Consider the following 21,200-nt stretch of genomic DNA (forward strand, 5'->3'; position numbering starts at 1 on the left):
AATTTAAAAGGGAACGCGCGGAGGACTGTCCAGGCCCTGCCCCTCCAGAGACACGCAGCAGCCCTCACGCACTGATTCGTTTCTGCTGGTGTCCAGCGGAAAAGCGCGAGTTCTCTCTGAAGGAGGCGAGGTTCAAAGAGGGTGTCTCGAATGCCTTGGAACAAACTGTGTTGCTTAATTCACTCTGTAAATATTTCAAAGGACTTAAAGATATGGTTCCTTAAAATGAAATGCAAATTATGGCTCACAGAGTCCACCACCAAAGTTGCAGGACCGGAAAGCTTAAACACAGTGATTTCTTCTTTCAACTGGAAGCTTGGAAAAATATGTTTGTTCTTTTCTCTAGTAGCTAATTGCTACATGAATAAAGCAGCCCAACTCTGTCTTTTTTTTTTTTTTTTTTTTTAAGATAAAGTAAAACCCCAGATGGAAACGAGAGGGCCTCTGTTTTGGCGGTGCGGCCCTTTGTTGACATTCCGAAGCCCAGACACTTTGGAGTAACTAGCTGCCATCAGGAAAAAGGCTCAGGGCCAACAGTGCTAAGCCCCAAAAAAGAACAGTGGGTCTGCAAAGGCTGGTTATAAGAAATCAGAGTCTATCGTGGTGCAAAAGTACTGGAGATAGGTAGAGACCACATGTGGGAAACAAAGGGTTCTTATGTGACCTTGGACTAAGTCTAAATGATGAAGATCCTAACCTGCAAGCTCAGGAGTGTACATACATCACCGACTGGACGCTAAGTGCTCCGACAGCCGGGTCGCTTTCATCCACTCACAGGGCTTTGCACGGGGCGGCACACACAATCGATGTTCAATTCATACTTTGGGTGAAATAATGTATATTTGCCTTGCCACAATTTTCTCGTATAACTGACACAAGTATGAAGGCACAGACTTATGTCAAATAAGGGTTTTCTTCCTCGAGACTTTTCTGGGCTCTCGGCAAGGTGTGGGGTAGGGAGCGATGGAAGAAACCCAGGCAACGGTGGCGCCCGAAGGACTTGTTAAGGGTCATGCACCGAGGTCGCTCTACAGTCACGTGAGGGAGCACGTGACAGTCTGCGGAGCGGGTCCGAAGGCGCTGATGCTTCGGCTGTTGACACCTGCCCAGCTTTTGATGTCCCCTCTTCTGCAAAATCAAAACAAGAGGAAGAAAGAAAGAGAGAAAAAAGGGTGGGGAGAGAGGTAGAAGGAAAGAAATAAAAGAATTTGGAACTAATTATTAATATGAGTAACAAGATTTTTTGTTGGCATTTTATTGAATTCTGCACATAACATCTGCAATGATAACACTGTAAACCCAACAGCAAATTTAAAAAATGGATCAGATGAAAATATCACATAATCAACTCACAGGTGTTTGCTGACATTTACGTAACAGAAGGCCCACAGTTATCATGACAAGAACAGGAGAGAACATGGCAGAGGAGCTGATTTTAACTCTACATTAATATGTGATAAATTAAAAACTTCAATGTCAAAAGAAGACAAGATAGTAACAAGTATAAAAGGTGTTTGATTATTTTACATTTCATTCAGGATTCCACCATTGGATATGACGTTATTGTTTAAGAATGGTCCTTATTTCATTCCATACAAAATGATACTTGTTTGACTTATCTGTTTGATGAGAACAAAATAAACGCGAGGTTAGAAAATGTTAAATCCTGATATAGCACAGCATCGGTCCCGTTTGTGTGGCCGCAGGCCCACTGCGTGGCTGCCACGAAGGACAGACCGCATCGCAAACGGCTGGTTGACCAGGGAAAGCCGCCAGTGTGTCCAAGACATTTGGAAAAAAGAATACAAGTGCAGCGTCATGTCACAGATGAGCACTGAATGTGCTCCGCGTTCATCCTGAGCCGCCATCAGCTTGTAATTTTATCTGGGGAGTTCCTAAGTGGATTAAAAACTATGTAGATAAAACTTTACCATGTAATTGAACTATTGGCCAAATGTTAGTACTGTTACCTAATACTGGACAACCACTTCTGTTGAATGAGTTTTCTTTAAAATAAAGACAGTTTTCCTGCCCACCCCCTCCTTCCCTGTCCTCCCTCATCGTACACAGTCCACGTGGTGGACAGCAACAGGCTGACACATGCCTTCTTCTGGCGGGACTGTGCGCTGTCTCTGACTCAGAACGGCGGCAGTTTCTTGGGTCGGTTATTGCTTCTTTAAACGTTTCAGCAGTCAGTCACTAAGATGGATTTGTACAAAAGGTAATCAGAAGATGGGCTGAGAAGACCATTTTCTCGGTCTAGCATTCTGACACCATCGGGACTGAGGGTCCGTGGACAGGGTGTGCGCGTGGGCCCAATACCGGATGTCATCCCATGGGAGATGTCGGCTATCACCCTGCGGAAGGACTGTATTTTGGCTAACAAGCCCTGACATTAACAGCAACATCGCCCTGTAGATAAAACCTGAAATGTCCCAATGTGTATATGAAGTTAAGTTGAGGTAAAGAAAATGGCAGCGATGGGGAGAAAATGACAGAAGGTGAATAGTGTAAAGTACACGAGACTCAGAGCCATTTGCTGGCCGTACGACCTTGGGAAAGTCACTTGATCTTTCTAAAGACCTTGGCTGTTTAATCTCTAAACTTCAGATGGTCTTATGATTTCAAATAGATACTTTAAAGATTAAATAAAATATTCAAAAATAAAATAAAATAAAATATTAAATGATCTTGGCAAAGTATGAGAAAATAAATGTTAGACATAGCTAAGAAAAAATTGAAGTGCGTTATTCTGACATTTGCAAAATTACTATTTGTATAAGATTTCAAAAATGGATTTTTATTGCATGGAGCATATTACATAGAAAAATGATATACACTGTTTGCTTTCCCTCATATATATATGTAGAAACTTTTAAATGAAAATTATACCATTTTATGAGACAGTTCTAAAAATGGTCTATACAGTTACCTTAAAATTGAAAATAAAAAAAGAGGATATTCCTATTTGGTTTAGAATCATACAATTTTATGGCATTTAGGAAAAACACTGTGACAGTTTTAGGTAAACTAAATACTGAAGCTCCCCACCCCAAACCCAGCATTAAGAGACCACACCGCGGGAACCATTTTCCAGAAGAGACACCTACGATGGTTTTGCTCAGAGCGGTCAGTTCACACTTTGCTGGAAGATGCAGTATTAACACCACAGGCTAGAATCACCATTTAGTGAATTTCACCAACTTTAAAAATATGGGTAAAATTACTTCTCACAAAGATCACTAACACTGAGACACAAGAGATTCAATTATACCTAAAGGGAAAATTCAGACTCACAAAACCAAAATGATCAGCTGAAATGGTTTAGTGAATTGCTCCACTAGTCAAAATACACATTTCCTATTCTGCTTGAGGCCTTGAAGAACGGCCCCCATCTCTGAATGGGAGGATGGGAGCCTAAACTGGACAAACCACCTCGGTATATCAAAATACTTCTGTATTATTCAAATGGACTGTTACCATTTTATTACCAATTTCCTCAGTGTCCATAACTTAACACCTTTCTATTCCAATCTCTACCATAACACCAGCAACCAGAATATACTCTTGTTTTTCAATGGGTATAATTATCTCTTATCTGTATGGTACAAAACCTCCATCCCTTCTTTTCCCAACTGGCCCCTGAAGCCAAACAAAAGCGTTTGGGTTTTCCCTGAATTTGGTTTCTTACTCCTGAGCAAAATTAATTATAATATGCCTCTATTGGGCCTCATTTGTCATCATAAAAATTGGCAAGATTTGTGAATATTATTTTAAATTGTAGCCATTGCTTCTGGGACCAAAAGGGTATTAACTTGGCAATGTGACAGAAAGGTACCTTGCAATCAGCCACAGGCCACTGGTGAGCATCTCGTATTTAATTCTGACTTGCTAAGTGTTTATCACAAAAGTGTTAACTGAAGGTTCACCTGAATGGGCATTTTGCTTAGATAATTAATGTTCCCAGATGAAAGGCTCAATCATAATGAATAAACCACGGTCAAAATTAAAAGTGAGGTGCCCATTTTTCGCGTCTTGCTGAGGTCAGCTGGCAGCATTGGAAACAGGAATGTTTGGCTTGTGGTCTGTTGGGTCACGTGAGTGGAGTGGAGATGGTGGCATTCAGTGAGTGAGGGGAGCGGTGTGCGCCTGCACTCGCGTGTTCGCACAATCTGACAGTGCTCAGAATGTTCTAAGAGGTACAGGAACATCCCGATGACTAAAGGTAAAGTCTCCACTGTGCAGATAAGGAAACCGGGGCTCAGAGAGGGCAAAGGGACTTTCCGAGGTCCCAGGAGCATTAGTGGCAGCCGTGTGCTTCATACCCAGCTGCTGTGAGTGCAAAAAGCGTCAAGAGACCTTAAGGCAAACACTCCTCCCCCTCCAGCCTCTCCCCAGCGCCCCTGCTCCCAGGATTACAAGGCTGTGTGTGCAGTAGAGCTCTGGTCCCGTTTTCGCATCCCCAAGCCGGTTTCAGTCACCTTCACATCTAATTCAGCTGAACAGATAACCTCCCCTCTTTTCCAGGGATGTCCTTCACCTGTTCCCATTCTGCAGAGTGATTTGTCTACTTTTTCACGATCCCATTACAGACCCGTGACAATTCTTACAGGAGAAGAAAAAACCCTATTTCCTCTTCTCGCCATCAATCTGAAGAATGATATGACACTTCCAAGGCCTAAGTCTGATTTCCTTTTTTTTCTCTCCTTCAGAAATACATCAGAAAACCTGAGCACGGAAGTATTCAAAGCCTTTTCAAATGAGCATGAGGACCTGCAGGCTGGAAAAGGGCTTCGGGGTTATTCAAGCCAGCACACCCATCAGGCAACCGCCCTAGGGCCCCACAGGTGGAATGTGGGGAAGAATTCTCGTCTCACTTCTAGACCGATACTGATCTTACTACCCATTCAGTGAGTCATATCAGATATGGCAGCTTATTCATCTGGTACCATTCTGTGCTTTTACAGCAAAACTCCCGGTTTTGTCTTTAGTTGAAACTGTAGGCTGCAGTAATAATGCAGAAATGATACTAAATATATTGTCATGCTTGAAGTTGTCACTGGTGTTTCAGGAAGGTAGTGTTGGTGCTGATTGCTGTAATGCCTACAGGTCCTTACTAAAAAAACATCTGCCTGTCTAAGAACTCCCCGTAGGACAGGTGATTGATGTGTGTCAATCATCCCGGTAGGTAACGCAAATCACTTCCCTGTTGCCTGCCCATTATGAGTATCCCAGTGGCTGCAATGGACGGACGGTTCTCTGGGCCGGTGTCTCTGCTACATGGGCTAACACAGAAGAAAAAGAAGTGTGGCGGCGGCTACAGCTTTACTTTAGTTACTAATCGTCCAGATTGGAGGTTCACATGGCTCAAATCGGAGGTGGTTACCACTCTTTGGCTTCACTTTTTCCTGGGGTGATCTGGTCTCCTAGTTTTGACCACAGAGAAATAACCAGCAAATTGTGTAAAACTCAATGTAGACCTTGCCTCCAAAGAAAGTTACTTGGATTGTCTCTCCTATTCATCTGCTTTACTGCTGATAGATGTAAGTTTGTGTCAGTAACTGATTCTTATATATTAACAATGGAACTCATCACCTGCATTTCCTTCCACAGGGCATCAGAAAGCATTATAATCTTGGCTTTGCTACCAAAACATTCGGAGAGTAATTAAAATTCTCCAAGGGCTCTTATTGCAACCTAGCACTGTTGTGCATTTGCCTAACAGGAGGCCGGTTGTTTATGCGTTTGCTCAGGCATATTTTGAAAATAAAATATGGACATGAGACAACTTCTTTACCCTAAAGGTTCACAGTTTGACTTTCCATAAGGCTTATTAAACAATATACAAATAGCTACCATTCGGCTGAAATGTCACAGTCTGGACATTGGTAATGGCACAGTAGTGAAATGTCCCCAAATGGGACATCACCTCCACAGCCTCCTCAATCTCTTCCCCAACTGAAACTTTGCTTTGTGTACTGAAAAAAAATCCCTTTCTAAAAGAATATAAAAATAGAAGATGAATCAATAAACCTTTTCCCTATAGAATCTTGACAGAAATTCTACAAACATTAGATGAAACACTGTATATATCTTTAAGAATGTGCTTTGTCCCGCCTCACCGAACGCAGCATGAAAACTAAACTGAATGAGTCTATTAGGTATAAACTGTTAAAAAGCGTAACTCAACGTTAAATTTTAGTTAAGCAAGACAACTTAAACATTTCGTAAGCACTCATAACCTTTTTTTGTAGGTTAAGGTCAGCTAATACCTGCCTACAAGATTAATTTGCAAATCTATCATTTTTAATTAAAAAACAAAAGAGTGTTTAATCAAGCAAGGCACATTTCTTTTAGGCAAGTCTGTCTTCCACATCGTTCACCTGGACACAGTGTAGACGTCCCTTATTCACGTGTAAATGGGCTAATCTAGGCAGGAGAGCCTTTGGTACAAAACACAGCTCCATAAATAAAGTCACACATAACCCAGAACAAAGAAGGGAACGGGAAGGTATCTCGTGATGCAACAGAGCCCGGCAATCAGCTGAAAGAAGAAAAACAGTGGCAGAGGGCTCGTCAGAAACAAATATTTCAGGTTTCTTCCTCAGCAATACTCATGATGCGTTTTTGGATCATTAGGTTTCATCAAAATGTCAAAAGGCCGAAATGATACCCTAATGGTTTTAACATTCTTGGTCTCTTGATGAGTATCTTTGATAGTGCATACAACGTGAAGAACATCTTCAGAGCTATTTCCTTCACAGAAAGCAATTGTTAGAGACGTGCTATGTAACGTCAACGGAAACAAAAGACGCTGGCAGACGGCCGGCCGGCAGTGATGGACCCACTGAGCTAGGCGGCGAGAAAGTGAGCGTCCTACTGGTCAGTGCAGCTCGGCCTTTCTTTACGTGGGGCTCTTCAGGTATCTGTTGGACAGAGCGAACACAGTAATTTACCGTTTATTCATTGTTTTAAAAATTAGAGACCTTACGCCAATATGAAATATTGTAGCCATTATACTTCAAAGAGAGGGAGAGAAACATCAATGTGAGAGAGAAATATCAATCAGCTGCTTTCCGTAGGTGCCCCAAGTGGGGACTGAACCTGCAACCCAGGCATGTGCCCTGATGGGGAATTGAACCAGTGACGTTTCGGTTTGCGGGATGATGCCTAACCCACTGAGCCACAGTGGCCAGAGCTGTCCCTTACACTTTTTAAAACTTTGGTTTTTTTTAACTGTTACCCTGAAAAGTTCAAGCAACTTAATTTTCTGAACTTATTAGCCACATTATTAAATGTTTTATTTATAAGTTAGAAAAACTTTCAGAGTATTCTGAAACTATGAACTTTCCCTTCTCTTAGTGGCGACATCCAAATGGAGCCCAGACCAATGGGTTGCTTTTTGAACAGGAAAATTTATCTTCTTTAATGTCATATGAAAGATTTGACTACCTACTGTTTTTTAGAAAAATGTATGTTTTAATTAATTTTTCTCAATGTTATAGAGAGGGAAGAGAGAGAGAGAGAGAGAGAGAGAGACTCAGAATGAGGACTGTGAGAACCACACTCTAGGTGCTAGGAATGTCTTCCTTCTACTTTATCTTGTCTCTGCAAATAACTCTAAAATCTGCTCATCCTTTAAAACATGGGCTCTGCAGTTAGGCACCACTTTAAGAAATCGCAAATTAAGACAACAATAACCACCTGACCAAGGTCTATAGACAACAAAGAACTAAAAGTTCAAGTCTGGCGCTCTCCTCTCTCAGCTACCAAAAAAAAAAAAAAGAAATGTCGACAGTAAAGTAGTTCTTAAAAAGAGCCTTGTGCACTGCTACCTCCAGATTCTACGATGGTGCCTGGCCCATAGTAGGCACTTCATGTGTTGAATGAATAAATCCCTATCACTTCACACAGTGTGTGGCACATAGAATGTCCTCAGTGAACATATGTTGAATGAGTAAATGGATAAAAATTAGATTTAGGCACTCTAGAGATGTACTAACTTTGTAATATATAAAGAACACTTACACAGACAAAAATAGGAAATGCTAACCTAACCCAGCTCCAGGTTTCACTATGTCAATATTACCCATCATAATTAGAGAAGACTGTTCCGCACACGTCCTCCTGGTTTTAGCAGGTGTCCCAGACCCGTGGGGACTGCCTGGCCACACGTTCTGGAAGCTGAGCGTGCTTTTTACGGAAGAATCGCTCACTCACTGAACTGACCAATGTATGTCTGCCGTGCGCCGGACAACCAGCGGGCAGAAAGTTTCTCTCCCTCACCTGGATTTCACTTGGTCATCCTCCATGGGAGTTCTTACCGCTAATCTTTGTTGCAAAAGCGAGAGTATATTCTTGTATTACAGTACGTTTAATTCTCATTATGAGAGTTTGAAAATTATAATGGTCGAAAAGCTATTAAGGACTACTAATTACAAGAAATTACAAGGAACATGAATGATTTTATGTCCTAAGTGCCTAGCTCACGCTCAGGGCTGCTGCAGCTCTGGTTATCTTGAGAAGATTCTGTGTAGCTGGTCTTGTCTTGCTTCTGTGACATCCTTTCTATGGGAGAAGGGCCTTTTCAAAAGCTCACCTGTCAGTACCTGTCTCAACACCCTTGGGATTATTAAAAAAGTACGGTGGAGGGGGTTGTGATTTTAATAAAAACAAAAAATAAATGTGCTATTTGGACAGTAATAGTAATGTTTACATTCGTGGCTCAGGAATGGGTTGAAGGGCTGGGAAGAAGAAACATTACCTTAAGCATCCAAATCAACTCTACAAAGAGAGAGAAAGGAAGTATAATAGAAAGTGGAGACCTACCATGGAAGACAGGTGGCTGAATAAATGTTCTAAAATACAAATCAAGAAAAGAAGGTAAGTCAAATTTCTATAATCATCAAGTTTGTGAGGAAGTAATTAATACCTCCCGCAAGGCCTAAATGAAAGAGGTACAGAAAGCCAGCTTACACGACGGTTAGCCTTTCCAACTTGTATTCGACGGCGAGGGGAGGGCTGACTCGTTCCGTAACACGGACTTTTACGGGAACCCAGTTTTCTGCGTCTGTACTTTGACACCTACTAAATAACGTACAGTTGCTGCACACCAGCAAGTCCTACAAATCCTACCAACTAAATGGTGACGAATTAGCCCCAGGGACTAGAGAGACTTCTCACTCAATTACGTATGAATCTCCGACTGGCCTCTTGGATATTGTGTACGCTTCGCAAGCAAAAAAAGTTTAAACGCAGTCATCAAAGTTGGTGATGTGCTAAGATGTGGGCTTTGTCAAAACTCTGGGAAGCGACGGGCAAATGAGCTGTGAGGTGCAGTCGATACTACTTGGAGCAGTATGTAGGTCTACGACCACTAAACATGCTCAATCCACTCAGTTACCCAGGAAAGTCAATTGGCCTTTAGAAAACAGGTTTAATAGTTGCAGGTAAAGATTTACCCAATCTAGGTATAAAGCAATTCAAGCACAGTTATTACTTGGGCGGGGGAGGGGGGGCGGATCTCTCTCTACAGTTTTGAGTTGCTCACTGCATTTTGAAATCTGACATACGGTCACTCTTGTTTCACCTGGTTTTTATTATGATTTCTTATAACGGTAACGTGGTAGTAGATAGCTGATAGTTTTTGTCCTATAGTCAGTCATACACGAGGCAAACAGAAAATGTAATGGCATGTAGTGCAATGTAAGAGGCTCCCTCTTAATTATCTAATGCCTTTATCGTACCAGGTTATAATAGAGAATCCCATAAAACCCAAATTTAGTTAAAAAACACACATTAGAATTCCTCGATCGTGTCCAAAAAATATTTTACTATGTGTACTGCCAAAGTGAGCACAGAAAAAACCAAAAATAATAGACAAAAATTATTCATTTCAATTCTCTATTTCGTGCCCTTTCTTTAAAAAGTGCCCTAACAAAAAATGTGTTCTCAGGAGGGAGAGGCGATGGGCCTCTGTCCTACCCGGGCCTAACTGTACAAAGTGATGGAGCAGGGAGTCTAACTTCTGCTGGCCTACCTCTGTGAGGTCAGGCAAGTACGTTCATTGTCTTTAATTTAGTGACGAATTTGGCAAAGAGGTTGTGCCACTTAGGTGTTGAGAGGCAAGAGCCAGGTCAGTCTCTGGTCTGCTGCCTGAGAAACCCAGGGAAAGGAGAAAATTCAGAAGGCAGGGTGGAGAAAGGTCCCTTCTCCCTATCAGGAGAGCCCCCACCCCCACTGCAGAGGAAAGCAGGTCCGTTGCTACATTACGTAAAATAATGACACCATCTGCATACTCATCGATATCAGTACTGTCACTGGTGTCACTGAGTCCTCGCGACCCGTGTGGGTTTCTCCAAGCTACTAGGAATTTCCCAATACCTACATAGGCTACTGGTGCCTCTCACCCATTTTATTTAGAAATGGCCTAAGTTTTGCCATGATAAGTCGCTCTAAGAATCTGCTCTTATTGCTCATGGATTCTAGGTCCCCGCCTTCCTTTATGTATGAAAAAGGCACACCCCGAAATAGCTGACTTTTGTAATCCGACCATCCGACTTGACAATTACATTTAAAATCAGATTATTTTGTAAAAGAAATCATTTTATCCAGCAAGGCCATAGCTACAGTAATGTAGTTCTTTAAGGTAATTCACTGATGAAATCTCTAATGCCTTATTCAATCACAGCCTGCGGTAATGAAAGACCCCAGGGCTATTGAAGGGTGCACCCTTAACTGAAACTAAGACTGACTTACTGGGAAGTTTCTTAGAATGTCTGCTAGATGGGTGAGTCCATGAGATACACTTGTGTGTTCCGATTTTTGCTGTACTACTTGACCCAACTGGTCAATATATTGAGAATCCTTTGCAAAGAGCATTCTGTTAGCTACTAGGCAGGAAACGCAGTCTCTGTGAAGCATTCTAACTTCCAGGGACCCATGGTGAGTAGACGTGGTTGGTATCTCACCCAGCGTTATATTTAAATTATTTATATCAAGGAATTGTACGCCCAAGATTGGGTAGTCCTTGGTGTGGAAAACCTTCTGGCACGTTTACCAAACGGAAGCCTCCCCCAGTGAATCAATTCCTGCGGGGAACTTTGTCCAAAAGAGCAGGGTGGGCAGCATGGACCTTGCGGTGACATGGTGAGGCAGAGATGCAGGACATGCCAATTTTCCTGTCATCTTCAAGCACTCAAATCGGAGTTCCAGTCCCGTCCCCCACCCCGTCCCGTGAGTACACACTTAAAGGAGCACCAGCTTCATTCCGGGTAATGTTCCAGGTCACGAGGGATGTGCTACCAAGAACAAGGCAGAAATCTTTGTCCTCACGGAAGGGAAAGGAAAACGGACAATAAAGACAGGAAGTGAAATGTCTGACGTGCCAGAGGAGAAAATAAAGCAGAGAAAGGATCTAGGGAGTACTGTGGTGCTGCCTCTTTAAACAGAGTTGCCAGGGAAGGCTTCCCGAGCCTGTGACCCCTTGGGAGAGGGTGGGGTGAGCCATGCAGGCATCAGGGGTACAACAGCACCCAGGCCGGGGGACAGAGTACGGGGACCACAGGTGCAGCCAGCCTGGCGTATCTGAGGAAGAGAGGGAGGCCAGCGTGGCTGCGCCATGGATGAAACGGGACAAGGGTGAGAGGAGAGGTCAGAAGGGGAAGAGGGCTCCTGGAGGTGGGCCTGCCGCCTCAGCAAGCCCTGTAGTTCGTCATACTGTGTGTGAGCTGGGGAGCCAGCTGAGGGGCTTGCCACACAGAAGTGACAGGATCTGACAAATGTTTTAAGACAACAACTCTGGCTGCTCTGTAGAGAACAGACTCAAGCAGGGCTTATCCTCCCAGTGAAATCATAGGCCTTAATTTCAGTAAGATGTTTAAATGCACGAAGAGAAGAACCTCAGGAGTCAGAGAGAATCGACGTGAAGAGCAGCAGTTTAAGTTAATGGAAAACAAGGGACCGAGCAGTGCTGGTAGACACGTAACACGTGGCACAGGGAATTCTCATTGGAAAACGCTGGTGGGTTTCCCAACAGGTTCCTGAGAGCCTCTGTGCTCAGAGTCCCAGTGCGGGTGAGGCTGGAGCGCTGGGGCCAGAAAAAGCTTCTCTCCACTTCCCACCACCACAGTGGGGCGGGGTGAACCCCCCACATCTGCAAACTCAGGGCCCTGCACGCAGGTTCTTCAGACGTGATGAAACGTTGCTTGTCGTTCGTTTAAGTGCTACCTTACCAGCCAGCTGAAGAACCCCAGGACTTACTTTTCGGGCCAGAGCTCCTACTCTGCACCACTTAGGTTGCAACGATAATAAAATGGCTCCCAAGAAAACGATGCAGCCTCTTTTCCAGATCGCATCTTTAATGCATTTGAGGGTCAATGGTGCAAAATTTGAAATGCAAGGAAAAAAACGCATCCAGGGACGGGGAAAAAAAGAGAGAGAGTGGGAGAGAGAAAACCATAACTGTGTTTCTTCTTTACCATTTCAAGGACAAAATTAATCTATGTATCATCAAAAACAATGACAAATACGTGGAAACTTTCTAACCTGCCTGAATCATTTAAAGTATACCTCAGGGTGAATATGAGCATATACAGAACACTAGCATAGACTCCACAGCACTGGCCACTTTCTGGCAAGAGGTTAGAAGCTGAGTCACAAGAGGGAAATTGGGGCTCTGCATGGTTCCCCTCCCCTCTTCCTGCCTCCTCCGATCTGCCCGCTCTCAAAGGTTATCAACCACCCTCTGCAGATTATAAACAACAAGCAATTTCATTAATACACATAAAATTGCCAATCAAAATAGAGGAACTTAGTTGTACAAAAGCAATAGTTTTATGCTCCTTCAGTTAAAAGGCCAAATACAAAACAGCCAGAAAAGCAGCCCATGCTGACCAGCCAGCCCCCACTCTCCTCTCTCCCCCACTTCCGCTCCTCGCCTCTGTCTCAGAGCACTTCCTAAGTCTGCAAACTGGGGGAGGGGCACGTGTGCCCCTTTGCACTTCTCAGTGGGAGGGGTTATTACTTTCATGCACAATGAGAGGTGGGAAGGACTTGGAAGGTGCTGCAGAAAACGTTGACATTTTAAACATATAGAAGTCAGTGAATTACAGTTATGATTCTCCAAAGAATAGAATAGTGGTATATATTACATATATTGACTTTCTACACCATCAGCAAAGCAATAACTTGAGTATGTTATATGCCAAAGAGGTAAATACCATATCTTATGTCAACAGACACTAAGTTTAAATTTCTTCATACTGTGCCTTTAAAATTTCAACCCCCAAATTTTATTTCCAAGCTTAGAAATAACCAATATAACACGTCCCCCTGATGTGTAGCTGAGTGTGATGATGTCACCATCTTTGATGGGCATGCAAGTTTCGTTACACCATGAAGGAAAGAAACTAATAATGTAGCTATTTTGCTCTCTAGATTCACCAGCTGTAGGGTACAGAGACTTTTTCCCTCCGGGGTGGGGATGGACGTGCACCCATCCAGCCACCCCTCCCCCCACAAATCCCTTGTGCGGACACACGTGTGCACCTTCCAACATCCAAGGCATGCAGCTGGGCTCGACAGCGAAGCCTGTGGTTTGGCAAAGCTATCTGGCCTGTGCAGGCCTAGACTCGTTAGCATTTTCCTCTAAGCCCCAGTCACTATCCATTCTCATTTCGATACATTGGATTTTTTTGGACCTTAGGGAAGGGGCCACAGCTATTCTGTGGAACAAAATTATATCCTAATGTTTTCCTGAGGATAGTTGCTCTTATAAAGCAATAGTGTCGCAGATTTCAATGAACTGGCAATCTCCTGCTTTCAATCCTTTTGTTCTAAGTAATTTCTCCCTTCTGAGGAGAGGGGGTCAAAATGTTTCCACCACTTTCTGGGGCGGATCTCTAGTAACCTGAGCAAAGTGTAAGGAGGTGGAAAAATAACCATTTGCATAGTACTATCATTCACTGCAGATGAAAACACATGGAAATAGGAAATTCACCCCCAAACAGAAAACTATCCGTGGTCCTAGCAGGTATTACTGCTGTTGACTCATTACACTTGCTGAGCATAATATTAAGTCCAGAAAAATCAGTCATATAAGAAAATAATCTTTTCTTACTGGAAAAGTCCATCTCCTCGTCAAATTTAAATGACTTACATTTGATTCCTGCGGTTTCAAAATACCTGATGATGAGACAAGGGTTAATCATCAGGACACTGAATGAAATCGGTTTCTGGAGCTGTGTCTCTCACAGGAAGTCATTAATTAGTAACATGGACTGCAGTCAAACCTGAGAGCTAAGAAATTTCTTTTCTCCATCTCCTTCAAGTCACCAATGAAAGGCACAGGGGGTTTTGGGGGCCAGAATGACCTGGTAGCTGTGAAGTCTCAGGGAAATCATTTAACCATAACCGTCTCTTTTTACCACCCCAACATGGGGCTAATACCCCTTAACTTGCAGAGCTGAAAAGTGTTGAGGAACTTAATAAGTGGCAATTATTATCGTTACATAGAAAGTAAACAGGAAGACACTGATTATTTATGGGTTCCATATCCTTCACAAAGCTCAGTGTTAATTAAACAATGCATGTGAATAATGACCACAGCAACAATGTAATCTCTTAGCAAATAATATAATGTAATAATGTAATCTCTTAGCAAAATCACTGCTGCTTACCATGCCATTACCTTTTTTTTAAGGGTTACACCTGTATTAATATTTAACATCCACTTTGAGGTATTATTTATCATCCTCATTTTACAAATAAGGAAATGGAGGCACAGAGAGGTTCAGTAATTTGCTCAAGGTCAAACAGCACAGTCAGGATTCAAACCCTGGCAATATGAATGCAAAGCTTCTGCACTGAACCACTTCATTAAGAGCCTGAAAATAACATTAATGTAAGTTAATAGCCGTTCACTCATCAGATGCGCATTAAGTACGTACAAGATGCTACATTCTGCGCTAGGCAAGTGCATCTAAAACTCTGTCAAAACACAGAACCCGTAACCTTTAAGAAGCTACCAATATGGTGACTAGAAGCAAATACATGACCCCACAGTTAAGGCTCATATTTCTCCAGATTTTTTTTAAAAGGGGTCTCCTTTGTATTACTGTTATTTTATATCCACGCAATTCCAAAGATTATGGCACAACCATTAACAACGTACAGAACTCATCAGGGTTTCTACATCCTCTGAAAAAATACAAATAAAACTGTCTCTGTACTTTGTTCATTTCTATGCTAAGATCTTTTAAAAACAGATACCAAATTTATTCCGGCGTTCTTACTATAGTGTGTCTAACATATAACCACCCAAATGGGTCATAAAAAAAGAATTTCTGGTCATTAACAATACCAAAAATCTGATCAATGTTAAAAGTAACTCAAGTAGCAGAGGAGACCTGATAAAGGGGTCCTATTTGGAAGCACATCGATGAGAACAATGGTCCTAAGACCAGGTATATAGATTCCTTTCCTCTTCCACCTCTTCGAGTCTTAATCATCATTTTTCACTGTCTCCAATGCACAAACAGTGACGTAAGGAGGCTTCTGACTACCCCAAAACACTTCATGAGCTTTAAAACAGGGTTACTCTCATTTCCTCTAAGACAGAATAGTTACAACCTATCAAAACCAAAAAATAATTGTGGACAATGTATAATTGTACAAAATGTATAATGTCTAGAATGTCTATAAAATTACTTGCATTAAAAAAGTGTTACCTTCATTGCATTTTTAACCATTTTAGTTTCAAAACATTGTACTACCACATACTGCCAAATAATTATTATGTAAGTTAACACCGGAACAATAACGTGGTGGCAGTGGCTTCTGTCTTTTACTCCTTTTTAAGGAGAAACAGCTTGTTCAGAAGCCAAGTGGGTTAGTGAATGAATCCACTAAACCATGGAATCATTCGCAGCTCGGTTTGGGTGAAGGCTATTCTGAAGAGCAAAGACCTTTTTTTTTTTTTTTTTTCTTTCATCCTTTTGCAAGAACCAGTGGGAACCAGGGGACAGTTAGCGACAGGGCGACCACATGGAAAAGTGTCCTAAATGATCTTGAAAAGGCACCTAGCAGGCAATTGACACACAACCGCTGGTTTTGCAGGTCTCAGCAACCAAACCTGCAACCTCGAACGGCATTTCCCTGCTTCCCCTGGACAAAAGGGAAGCGCCCCCCGGAGCCCAGGCTGTGCTCACCTGATTCTGTCTCCTGGCAACCCCTGGTGCCGGGCTGAAACTTGGAGGTAGTTCCCCAAGATCTGGTTACTTCCCGTCCCTCCTTTTCACTGATTGTCTGCAATTCCCTCAGTTAAAAACACGCATCCTTTTTCAGGTTTGGATTTTACTTAGCTTTTCAAGGGCTGCGCTGGCGACAGTGCTGCTGCGGGACCCGGGTTTTTTATTTTTAAGAGGAAGTCTGGAGGTCCCTGGCAGTAAGGGGTCAGGCACGCTGATTGAATCTTTCGTCTGCTTACGTACCAGAGCACTTCCAGATTTTCTTTTTAATTTCACTTGTTGGCTGGAAACTTCTCGGAGAAAGAAAACAGTAGAGGCGCATCTTTTGAAAGCACTGCCTAATTACTGGCGTTTAATTCGCATTATGCGTGATTGTGGTGTATATCGACTATTCCAAAGACGATATTTTCCTTTTTAATTCAGTCCTTAGAGGAGGCTATCAGTGATTTTTTTGTAGGAAAAAAATGCATTTCGTGATTCATTTCACCACCTTGGAGTCTCAGACTTCACTTTATTTGTGCGGTTTATTCAAACAGTGGTTTTCCTTATGAAATCACGTAAGTAGGAACCATCTGGAAAGGTTACTGTGGAAACGGCAGGGGCTAGGGGGGCGGGGATAGAGAGCGAGAGATGCCATGACAACCTTTTTCGGGTTTCCCAGGAAACATGGGTTGCTATGGAAACTGCATCAGTCAGGTCCGAATTAGTAACTTCCACTGGAAGGAGTGTCTGCCACTTTAATCTCCTTGTGATGCTGCAGAAGTTTATCTTTCAGATGCACTAGGAATTTTGTTCTTGTTTCTCTCAGCAGCACTGAGCACATCTGCTTCTAGTGGCTGGAACACACACACACACACACACACACACACACACAGAACTGCACAGGAACCTGTTAGTCTAAGACTTCTGAAATGCCTAACAAGCCCCAAAGAGTTCATGAATGAGATCGGAGCATCTTGGGCATTTCCCTTTGTTCAAAGTTGCAGACTTCCTTACCCTTCTGGGAAGGGGGTTCCAAATAGAATAGAAATTCCAGTCAGAAACGAAATAAACTTATGGTGGGTTTAAAAGTCTTTTTGATTGGACTTTCCATCCACATATCCACAGTGTCTGCGATTGAACTAAATATTCAATGATGTCGAAAGGTCCATCAAACCGAAGCATCCAAGTTATGTGCTTGCATTAGTAAAGCAACAACTGCTTTTCAATTCTGAGGTTAAACAGTTACTGTAACTGTTCTTTAGTTTCATTTCCTCCCAGGATGTACCAGTCCCCCCCCCCCCACACCCCATAGGGCGTGTACTGGAAATCAAGTTTAAGTTGGTCGTTTGCATGATTAAGAGAGAGAAAGAAAGAAAAAAAAAAAAAAGAGCTGAGAGTGCAGCCCACTTGCAACACAGCCACCTGCTCAGTGTGAAGCAGTAGTGGGGGGAGAGCGAAACGTGCTTTCCGCTTCTGCGCGTCCCTCCCTCGGTGAGTGGTCTGGAAATGTATAGAACAAGGGCGTACACAGACCAGGGGGCACAGTGCACACAATGCGGAGCACAGCATGTCACTTGTAGCGTATTAAACGTCGGTAAATATCTTTTTGATGTTGACACAGGAGTTGGGGTTATTGTTCGTGGTGCAGGTGGCCGTGGAATTGCCCGTTTTGAAGGGGGTCTGGGGGAAAGCGCTATGGTTCATACCCCCCTCTTCGATCACCATATACTCCGACTTACTCAGAGTCGAGTTACTCCGCGTTTTGCGGAGCTCCTCGGCCGAAGGGGACAGGTGCTGGCAGCTCCCCACGTGCATGTACTGGGCTTGCTCTTCCCCTTCCGTCTCCCGGTGGTAGAAGTAGTTGAAGTTGGAGACAATCACCGGGACCGGCAACGCAATGGTCAGCACGCCGGCGATGGCACAGAGCGACCCCACAATCTTGCCCCCTATGGTCACTGGGTGCATATCCCCGTAGCCTACGGTCGTCATGGTGACCACTGCCCACCAGAAGGCATCCGGGATGCTGCTGAACCGTGAGGTGGGGTCGTCCGCCTCCGCGAAGTAGACGGCGCTGGAGAAGAGGATGACCCCGATGAAGAGGAAGAAGATGAGCAGCCCCAGCTCCCGCATGGAGGCCTTCAGCGTCTGCCCCAGGATCTGCAGCCCCTTGGAGTGGCGGGAGAGCTTGAAGATGCGGAAGACCCGCACCAGCCGGATGACCCTCAGGATGGCCAGCGACATGGCCTGCTGTCCGTTGCCCTGGCGCTCGGCCAGCTCCGTGCCCAGAGTGATGAAGTAGGGGATGATGGCCACGACGTCTATCAGGTTCATGATGTTCCGCGAGAAGGTGGCTTTGCTGGGACAGGCGAAGAACCGCACCAGCAGCTCGAAGGAGAACCAGATGATGCAGAGCGTCTCCACCACGAAGAAGGGGTCGGAGAAGCTGGAGGTCCCGGCCCGGGCCCCCGAGGTGCTGTTGCTGGCCGCCTCCAACAGCTCCTGAGACGGCGGGGAGAAGTAGCCCTTCTCGTCGCGGAACTCGGGCAGCGTCTCCAGGCAGAAGATGACGATGGAGATGAGGATGACGAGCACGGACACGATGGCGATGCCCCGGGCAGGCCCGGAGCTCTCCGGGTACTCGAAGAGCAGCCACACCTGGCGCTGGAAGTCGCGGCGGGGCAGCGGGCGCTCCTCCTCCCGGAGGAAGCCCTCGTCCTCGCGGAACTTCTCCATGGCCTCCTCGCCCAGCTGGTAGAAGCGGATCTCCTCGGAGAAGATGTCGATGGGCACGTTGACCGGCCGGCGGATGCGCCCCCCGGACTGGTAGTAGTACAGGATGGCGTCGAAGCTGGGCCGGTTGCGGTCGAAGAAGTACTCGTTGCGGAGCGGGTCGAAGTACCGCATGCGCCGCTTGGGGTCGCCCAGCAGCGTCTCGGGGAACTGGCAGAGGGTCTTCAGCTGCGTCTCGAAGCGCAGCCCCGAGATGTTGATCACCACGCGCTCCCCGCAGCAGTCCTGCTCGCCGGCGGCCGGCAGCGCGGGCGGCAGCGGCTCGTAGCGGTCACGGTCGCAGCCGCCGCCGCCGCCGCAGCCGCCCTCTGGCGGGTCCCCGCCGCCGCCCGCCGCCTCCGGCTCCAGCAGGTGGTCCCCCGGCACCACGGTCATGTCGGGCGGCAGCTCGGGGCTCGCGGCGCACTCGGCGCAGCCCGGGTTCACCAGGGTGCAGGCGCCGCGGCCGGCTGGGCGCGGGGGAGGGTGGGCGCGGTGGCGGGCGCAGGGCGGCGGCGGCGAGCTCAGCAGGCTGAGATGCTCTTCCATGCGGCGGGGGCCGGGCGGCCGCGCCGGGCCCCAGCGCCCCTCCTCGCGCTCCCGGCTCCCGCGCCGCCTCCGCCTGCGAGCCCAGCCCGCCGCCTGTTGCTGCCGCGGCCGCCGGGCTCTGTCTGGCTGTGGCGCGACCCGCGGGCTCCTCGCCTGCGACGCCTCTGCGCCCGCCCCCGCGCTCCCTCCGCCTCCGCCCCGGTCCCCGCCCCCGCCCCCGCCCGGCGCGCGCCCGCCCGCCTGCTCCTCCTCGCCGCCCTCCGCGGCCCTGAGTCACCCGGGCTCCCTCCAGCACTCCGGGGTCTGCACCGCTCTCCCCGCCCCCGTGAGCCCCCGGCCCCTGGGCTCAGCCCCAGCCTGCTCCGCCCGCACTGTCCACCTGGGCCGGCCCGGGGGAGGCGGGCGCCGCGGACGCGAGGGGGCAGCTGGCGGAGGCGAGAGGAGGGAGGGCGGGGATGTGCCCTGGACTCGGAGCCGGGTCCGGGGAGGGGTGGCAGGCCAGGTGGGCGCCCTGGGGAAGAGGCAAGTCTGCGCCCAGCCTGCTGAGCCCACCCGAGGTGGCAGACCTCGAGGCTCGGGCAGCTGTGATTAATTTAGTTCCTTTTGGATGAGAAGCCCACGGGAGTCATGGGTGCTGGGAGTTCCGCGCCCGGAATCCGAAGAAAACGGGGCATCAATGGCGCGCAGGGACTTCGCTTCTGTAGAGCAGAGTTCGCACTAACTGCCGCAGCTTAGATTCCGGCCGTGGGGACGAACCCAGGGCCACGGTTCTGGCTGGGCTTGGAGAGGGCAGCCTGGTCTTTACAGAACCGTGAGATTTCCTGTCGGTGGGAAATAAGCGGGAAATGACGAAATTCACATCTCAAGTCTGTGGTGGGAGGGACGGAGCCAGACCGGTACCTTGACCCTCTGTCGCCGCTGGCCTTGTGATGGGGGCTTTGCCACGCTCTAGTTGTCACAGCGGGGGAACATTCATTCCAAACCTTGTATCTCTGTTGCTTACTTTCGGCCTGGAGATTACTTACATTCATCCCCTTTGAACCTAAATGAGTTTTCCACGTTGCTGTGGTCGCGTTGAGCACAATTCCTGTTTCCAGACGTTTCTGCAACTCCAATGCAGGGGCAACCCCAGGCTTTAAGATGCCATCCCTGTGGGAGCACTGGAGTCATTTACAAAAGAGGTGCCGTGGTCGCTACACCTCCCACACCCCTCACACCTTAGCTCTCCATGGGACCTGGAGTCCCAGTGATTCGTGGTCCTGGAGGGCAGACAGTAGGTCTTGCCCAATTTACTTTCCTAGCAACCATTGGCGTGCCTGACATAGTAGGAACTGCGTATGTTGGTTGACTTGAATTTCTCAGCAAGTGAGAAGTTTGCATTTCTACCTGCTCCAGACTGTTAGTGTTTCTTTTCTGAGTCAGGAACGCTGGGGTTCCTGAGGTGAAGAGCAAGAGAAGCCTGGGCCCCCGGGACAGCGCGCTGCAGGGTTTCCACCGCTGCCTCTTCTGCAATAAGCATGCGCGTTCTTCTCCATCCTTCACCTGCCAGGCCTCACAGACAGTAGTATATGCTGTAAGATGGTCAGAGTGGACGACTGTGTAAAACGCACACTGAACTAGAACACTGTCTCGGAGCTGCGGATTAGGGTAAGC

The 21,200-nt window shown here is 46.3% G+C and overlaps 1 protein-coding gene across 2 annotated transcripts; it reads right to left on the reverse strand.

Annotated features, from left to right (window-relative positions):
* Positions 1 to 1,235: 1,235 nt before the first annotated feature.
* KCNA3 (potassium voltage-gated channel subfamily A member 3) lies at positions 1,236 to 19,683 on the reverse strand. Of its 2 annotated transcripts, none has more exons than XM_053915748.1 (2): positions 16,491 to 19,683; positions 1,236 to 6,926 (listed from the first exon to the last, which is right to left on the reverse strand). In XM_053915748.1, the coding sequence occupies exon 1, from the start codon at positions 19,545 to 19,547 to the stop codon at positions 17,814 to 17,816; it is 1,734 nt and encodes a 577-aa protein (XP_053771723.1). In that variant the 5' UTR covers positions 19,548 to 19,683; the 3' UTR covers positions 1,236 to 6,926; positions 16,491 to 17,813. The 2 variants fall into 2 exon arrangements, with proteins under 2 accessions (XP_053771723.1, XP_045059617.2); XM_045203682.2 differs by having other exon boundaries at positions 16,209 to 19,683.
* Between the last annotated feature and the right edge of the window lie 1,517 nt (positions 19,684 to 21,200).

Source organism: Desmodus rotundus, chromosome 12 (genome assembly GCF_022682495.2).
Source record: "Desmodus rotundus isolate HL8 chromosome 12, HLdesRot8A.1, whole genome shotgun sequence".
Taxonomy (NCBI): Eukaryota; Metazoa; Chordata; class Mammalia; order Chiroptera; family Phyllostomidae; genus Desmodus; species Desmodus rotundus.